The sequence below is a fragment of the Myodes glareolus genome, chromosome 12, assembly GCF_982192425.1.
Source record: "Myodes glareolus chromosome 12, mMyoGla1.1, whole genome shotgun sequence".
NCBI classification, from domain to species: Eukaryota; Metazoa; Chordata; class Mammalia; order Rodentia; family Cricetidae; genus Myodes; species Myodes glareolus.
This window is the reverse complement of record NC_142037.1, coordinates 36,364,243-36,371,653: the sequence shown is the minus strand read 5'-3', so window position 1 is coordinate 36,371,653 and position 7,411 is coordinate 36,364,243. Positions and strand designations below refer to the sequence as shown.

The 7,411-nt window shown below is 49.6% G+C and overlaps 1 protein-coding gene across 3 annotated transcripts in view; it reads right to left on the bottom strand.

The window, feature by feature from the left end:
• Window positions 1-1,018: 1,018 nt before the first annotated feature.
• Window positions 1,019-7,411, bottom strand: part of Gfra2 (GDNF family receptor alpha 2) — a 116,969-nt gene continuing 110,576 nt past the window's right edge. For all 3 annotated transcript variants that reach the window (XM_087912208.1, XM_085698708.2, XM_087912209.1), the window contains 2 exons: window positions 3,346-3,399; window positions 1,019-2,398 (listed from right to left, as the gene is read on the bottom strand). In XM_087912208.1, the coding sequence (XP_087768334.1) occupies window positions 2,276-2,398; window positions 3,346-3,399 (177 nt within the window). In that variant the 3' untranslated portion in view covers window positions 1,019-2,275. The remainder of the gene's footprint in view (window positions 2,399-3,345; window positions 3,400-7,411) is intronic.

Genomic DNA, 7,411 nt, shown 5'->3' with positions numbered 1-7,411 from the left:
GCGAACCCCCACCTCCCAGAACCTTCCAGGAAATCCCTTGCAAACCTATGGAGTCTTTGCTGATTACAAGAACAATATATTCTCAGGCAGCAAGCTCAGTAAGGCAGGGGTGGCCGGGAAGAGGGCTGGCTGGCTCACTGTCCTTCCTCCAGGCTGAAGCTGGAGCATAACATGTCACTGTCACCACTGTGAGCAGATGTTACGAACATGTGTACAATCAATAAGAGTCATTTGAGCAGAACTAGGACAGAGAAACTGAAAAATGACATCACTCCATAGGGTGACAAGGCAGGATCACAGGCCACCCTAAAGATGTAGATCAGACTTTCCCTCTCCATCCTATGTGTGTGTGTGTGTGTGTGTGTGTGTGTGTGTGTGTGTGTGATGTATATGTAGTCCTAGTATTCTAGTAGGGTCTGTGTGGCAAATGGAAAAAGATGGAAGAATGGGATAGAGAAAATTTTAAAAAACGGTCTTTTGTACCCCTCCCCCAAACACTAAGAATCCATCTTCTTTCTATAGTGAGACTCAAGGATTAAAGTTCCAATCACACTCTTCAGGTGGAACAGAAAGCCTAAGGAGACACCACTCCATTACATATAAGGTAGGCAGTGCCATCTAAGCTGCATCAAAACACAAGCATCCCCCAGGATCGATGCCAGGCATCTCTCTCAATTCTCCCACCCCACTTCTGTCTCAGTTTTCTTCTAGCCTTACAGCAGCAGACAGCAGTGCTGACCAGGAAGGTGACGCAGGAGGGGAGAAGATCCCACAGACTCTGCAGACCTCAGACCCACCAAGTTAAAAAACAAATCTCCTATGTGAGTTCCATCCGTCAACCACATCAGGACATGTGGACCAGATACATGCACACATGTATGCACACATGCCAGTGCACACATACAAATACGTACGAACATCTGCCAGCTGAGTAAGACCCTCAAGTAAGCATTCGATAGGTGGTACTTGGCCAAGAACAAAGCATAGGCGAAGTCACAGGAGTAAGTCAGAAGGCAACTCGCTTCCTAGTACATTTATTGGAGCTTGGTTAAGAGTGAATGCAATCAGGAGTGCCCGGCCACAGCCCCATCAGCCCAACTGGACCAGAGCTCAGGGGGCCTGGTACCTTTCTTCCCATCATAGACAACATTATTAAAAAAAATAAACTTTACAATAATACATTTTCGCTCATCTGTAGGGTATTATTTCCATAGTTTTGCTTCTTAAAAAAATGAAAGAAAGAGGAAATCACAGGCTATATGTATATGGATATACACATATGTAGAGAAAGGAGGCCCAGTATGTACAGACGGTAGATGAATGCCTCAGAAATAAGGAAAGAGAAAATGGAAAAGAGGAGAAGAGAGAAAGGGCAAGCTTGGGACCCCACCAGAGTGTTACGGACACATGTCCAGCTAGGGTCTCCCTAGCCCCCACTCAACAGCCTTTCTCCCCAAGTGAGATCCACCAAATGGACCCACAAAAAAAAAATCAAAAAAAAAAAAAAAAGCCAACAGAGGATCGTTTCTCTTTGACTTCAGGATTCCTGGCAGGAAAGAGGAAGGAGCATCTTGGAGCTGGTGCCCAACCAAGACTTGCTCCTTCCCTGGAGGAGCTTCCTACCGTAACAGCTCCTAACCCCATCTGTGCTACAGGCACCATCGGCCTGGAGCAGCCATGGGAGTTCCCACTCCAGACTGAGACCCACTAGGCCACCTAAGCGCTGGGGGTGGCGGCGAACCATCTCCATCTTCGAAGTCAAGAGGAAGAGGTGACAAGGTCCTTACGACCAGCCCTGCTTCCTCGCTGACCAACGCGCTCTGCTGGTCCCTGGGGGGGTCGGTCCCCATAGTGGCAGCCCAAGAGACAGCTGCAATTGTCCTTTCTCCAGTTCCCACCAGGCACAGCGCAGTCCCTCCCACAGCAGGCCGTCGTATGGTCCCGAGAGAAAACATCAGTGAAGAGAAAAGAGTCATCGCAGAGCCTTGAGCCCTCCTTGGTGGTGCTGGGTGGCCCTTGCAGGGGACCTCTGGGCAGGCTTCAGGCTGCCTGCCTGCTTGTCTGTTTGGTTTAGAAAAACTTCTCCAGAGAAGAAACTTGGACGGAGAAAGGTTCAAAGACAATGTAGGAAAAAAAAAAAAAAACTTTTTTTTTTTTGCAAGGTGTGTGTGTGTGTGTGTGTGTGTGTGTGTGTGTGTGTGTGTGTGTTTCCATTTCATCAGGCGGGAGTCACATCTGGGTTGCTTGAAGAACTTTTGTGCTGGGCTCCAAAGGCCTACAAGGCCACGGTCAGCATCAGAAGTGGGAATGCCATCCAGGCAGCCGACAGTCTGGCCCTGCTGGAGCCTGAGTAAAGTTTGATCACCTTTTTGCTCCCTGGACTGATGTTTGTCGTGAGCTGATCCATGGCAGAGGAGGTGACACATACAAAGAAAACAACAAAAACCCATCAGTAGGGCTGGGGTCAAAGAAACGGATGCCGAAAGCTCTCTTCCCCGGCCCTGTCTCTCTCGCTGCCCAGAGCCCATCTTTTGCTTCCCTCGCCCTCTGAGGGTAGAACTGTGCCTCCAGGGAACGGGGCAAGACAGGAACAAATGGTAGACTCTCTCTCTTCTAAGCCTCAAGGCCGTGGGTAGCAGTTCTCAGTAAATGAACCTGTAGACCTCCACACTGGCAAACAGGCACGCTGGCATGAGCTTGTAATCCCAGCATTCAGGAGGTGGGGGGTAGGAAAATCGTTAAGTTCAGGGGTAGCCTTGAGTACAAAGTGAGTTCAAAGCCCGTGAGGACCCCAAGGTAAAGATCCTATTTCAAAAGCAGCAAGTAAGCAAAAATGATTCCAAACAGGTAGTTCGTAAGGGCCTGATTATTGACAGGAAGAGGAGAAGGCCACCTGCTCCCTGCTCTTCCTCCACAAAGTCCCATCGCTGGACATCTGACAGAGCTTCTCCCTCGCCCTTCGGCAGACTCGTGTGTCACCCTTTGTTATCCTGGGCCTGTGAGTCACTCCTACAGTCCTGGGCAAGGGGCACCACCAAGAGTCCGAGTCCTTCTCTACTCCCATGCCCTGTAACCACCACAGAACTAGAGCCAAGCAGTACCCAACCCTTTTAGAGGGAACTGTGGGAGGGGCCTCCGCTCAGAGCAGCTATTTGGTCATCCACAAGGAGACACCCACAGGCTCTGGCTGGAGCCTCCGCTGCCCCAACAGAGTGAGTTCTCACTCAGGTCCAAGCGAGGTCAGAATTTCGGCTGACCCAGGGACTCTGAGTTCAACTCTCACATAAATAACAGTTCCTGTGGGCCAGCCTCAAGTACCCATCCCCCCACTATGCCCCTACTCACCTCTGTGAAACACATGCTTAACTCTTTGGAGTTGTTGGCCTTCAGCCCTTGCTCCTGGGGAGAGAAGGCACGACAGGTTAGCAGGCTGTTTGGGTCCTGGCTTTGTCCAGTGTTGTCATATACTGCTGGCACCATTAAGCACCAGGTACATAATAGACTTCACTGGCTGGGTGCAGCATGAAGCACCCTGCTTCCTCTGAAATGCTCCGCATGTTTTTATCCTGACTCCTGCCGTCTTCTGAAGAAAACTTTGACCCCCAGCTTGCAGCATTCTGTGGTCACTGGTCATCTACCTCTCCCAATGCTCCTCCCAACTCCCCAGAAACAGAGAACATGCCTTTTCCTTGCACTGAGCAGGGTTTGGCTCCTAAGAGCAACTCAGCTAATGTTTTACTAAGTGTACGCAGGCACAAACGAGTAAATGCCACAGAGAAAAATGACTGCTGGGTGCCAGCGCATCATCTGCCTTTGCTGCTGGAGAGCTGTGGAGCAAAAAAAGAAAACGAGCCCTCATCTGAGTTCAGGAGAGGAGAGAGCTGTGATTGATTGGTGCTGCCTGTCACGAATGTTAGGGTTCTAGCAACTGTGCTTGGCCATTTCGACCACAAACTGATGTGTGCACCTGGGCCCTCTGCAGATGAGGCAAAGGATAAGAAAGAAAAGCCGGTTTGGTAATGCTCCAGAATTCTCTACCTTGACCTAACTTCTTGGCAGCAGGACCAAAGGATGTGTGCAATCAACAGTTCTCTGCCACCAACACTGTGACAGAGACCCATGGGAACAAACTGGGGACGCAGGTCTATCCTAGCTTCAAATAGCCTGGTTCTCACAGCCATTGTGGGGACACTCTGGCCACTAGAGGCACCTAGGAAGTCCTAGAAATTATGAGAAAGTCACTGTTCTCAGCCAGAATTATCAATAATCCTTTGGACTCCATAGGCAACTGATCATCCTGGGCATCTAGTCAAGTGAGTGATGCCCCAGCTGTCATAGCGAGAACCAGGCCAAGAAAGTGTGGGGATAATCCAGACTGGAGAAACAAAAGAATCCAAACCCAGGAAGAACCTGCTCAAGACCACAGTACCCGTGTCCCCAGGTGACAAAAGCTGGCCCAACCAAGCCACCAACTGCTCTTCTCTTCAGAGGGTCGTGGGCTCTAGGGCCTTGTATCCCCAAAGATGGGCTGCTCCTCCTCAAGGCCAAGCTCTGGGCGGCCACAGGGAGAACATGTCATCTCATCTCGGAGGATGGACTGTCTTCACAGTCTCCCACCTGGCACCCTCCCCTACTCTAATCCTCGCCTTGCCACATCTGTCCTTCCTGTGGACTGCCAAGAATCTACCTGCACCCAGCACCACTTTTCATCATTCTAATTATGGGATGTGGCAAGCCTGGCCTGTCCTCAGCGGCCCCATGGCTTAGTCCTATGTCCTCCTTGCCCTATTTCAAGGCTTACTAGATATGGAATCCTGGTAAATCGGAGTCAGACAGCCCCACAGCACTCAAGAACCTTGTCTCATGCCAATCAAAGGTGCCCACTTTTGTTTTACTGATGTATTTCAGAGTTACACATAAAATTGTTTGAAAATAGTCTATTGCCTTAAGAAAACTAAGATCTGAGAGAACAGCTCAACTAAACAGTTACCTAAGGTGGGGCAGCCACAGCTCTCTGTGACTGGACAAATGCTCAGGCAGCCCATGCAGGCTCCATGCAGGCTCCATGCATCAGGACACCGATGACCACACAACATTCTACACCAAGATCAAGAAACAAAGAAAAGCCAGAACCTCACTCTCCAGCTCAATCAGAAGTATAGAGGTAGGATCTGAACACACAAGCTCTACAGGGCCCCTGACCTAGGCCTACATTCCTCCCCAGAGTGACCAGGACCCAGCAATGTCTCCCAATCAGGAAGAAGAATCCTTCAAAACCTAAATTCTTGTCCCAAGGTGGTCTGGAACAGAGTAAGAAGCAGAGACCCGAGACGACAGAGTTCTGGGCTCAAGACTTGGCTTTGCTGAATAAGTTTGCTTACAAACTTACTAAGCCTGTTTCTTCAGGTATAAAATAGTCTAGACAGATGTGTATGCACTCCTAAGTGGTGTTCGGGTGAGACACTGTACCCCTCAGATCTCAAAATTACCTGTTCATCACACAAAGCAGCACCAAGAAATTTGTTATCAGGCAGAACCCAGAAGCCAAGCACCCAAGTGACAGGTGACAGGGAAGGAGCCTTAAGGTCAGAAGGTACAACCCAACTCAACCTGTGGTCTGAGGCCGGGAAGGAAAGCATAACTTGGGCAGCATCCTGCTCTCTCCAAGGACTCCCCAACCTCTCTGCACAAGGACAACTCTAGAGGCAAAAGCCTGGAGGGAAAGAAAAAAAACCTCTGCCCTCCTGATTTCCAGGAAACCCAGAAGCTAGCAAATTGCTTCAATGACCTCCAACAGCCAACCCCAGTCCCCTCCACCCAGGTCTAGTCACACAAAACAGCAGGGGGGTTTCCTGTTTTTCTAAAAGCAGCACGTGGGTGGGGAGGAACAGAGAGCTGGAAATTCTAATACCTAAGGCCAGAACAATTACTCAGATCCACTGCCCCCCTCCCTCACGGACTGGGGCTGTGCCCTTAAGTTTCTCAGCCCCAGGGAGATGAGATGATTCACCAGGTAAGGGTGCTTGTCACCAAGTCTAGTAAACCTGAGTTTGGTCCCCAAAACCCCACGGTAAAAAGTTGACTCTCACAAGCAGTCCTCTGATATCTACATTTGTGACATGGCACATATACACACACATAAAAATGAATAAAAGCATGTATATGTCAGCCCTGTCTCAGAGGGCTCATATAGACTCAGAAAAATAAACCTATACACAAGGGTCTCTCTGCAGCCTTAATCCCAGGAGGGGTCCTATCTTCCCCAGTCCTAGGAGAGGGGTATAGGGTGGGAAGAAGCAGAGCCTCAGGCCAGCCCCCAGCTTGGCATGTGAAAGGGGGTTCCCTACAAAACAGTAAGATTCAGAAGCACTCCCCTTGCATTTCTGAGCAGGAATCCAACAGGGAATGGTGAGCAGGTCTCTCCTAAATACCTTATTTTCTTCCTTGCCTTCTGGAATGGCTGTCCCTAGCATCCTGCTCAATGATTTAGTCAACGGGTGCCAGGTTGACAATCCCCATGGTCAGTCCTGCAGGAATCACCTGCTACGGAGCCTCCCGCCCACCGGAGCTTCACAATCCCTGCCTTTGAATAGCATCCCTCAGTCTGCAAGGCGTTTTCACATCACCTTCCATACAGATCACTCATCATCTCCTCTAGAATCAAATCAGGATTAAGACAGGGGTCCCCAGACTGGAGCCCGTGAAAGCTGAAAGCCCATGTTGTCGGGGGAGGGGAACTAAACAAGGATGCTTTAGAAACTCAGAACATGAACAGGCAATGTGGGTCCATGCAATGACATAGCCAGTAAAGGTGCTCACTGTGCAAACCTGACCGTCTGAGTTTGAGCCCGGAAGCACACACAGTGGCGAGAGGAGAGAATTGACTCCACAAAGTTGTCCTCTGACATCTACATTTGTGTTATGACATGTGTACCTGTGTATACACATCATACACAAATAGGCTCACATATAGCAATAATTAACTGACTAGTCAAGATGTAAAGAATTCATTTCTCTAAGAAGAAAGAATGAGATTTGGCGTTGTTAGGCACTGAAGAATCTGGGGTGGGGGCCCGCACCACAGCATTGAGATTCTCTGTGCCCACAAGTGATCACAGAGAGGGTATAGGCATACCAGTCTTCTGCCAATGTAGCTTCTTCATAGGAGAGATGTCCCCAAGAAGCATAGGATCAAGGGTACCCTTTGGGGTCACATAAGGCATAAGAAGGGTAAATTGTGCCTGAGTCTGGTCATCTAGCAGGTGGCACAACTCAGGTCATCCTAACTTTCTACCACAATAGCATGGAATTGAGCTGACAGCTGTCTATGGAGCGGGATGCTCTCCAGACTCCAGCAGTGCATCCAGCTAATCTCTGAGAAGTCCTGCCCGAGCCATCTCCTGTGTTCTCC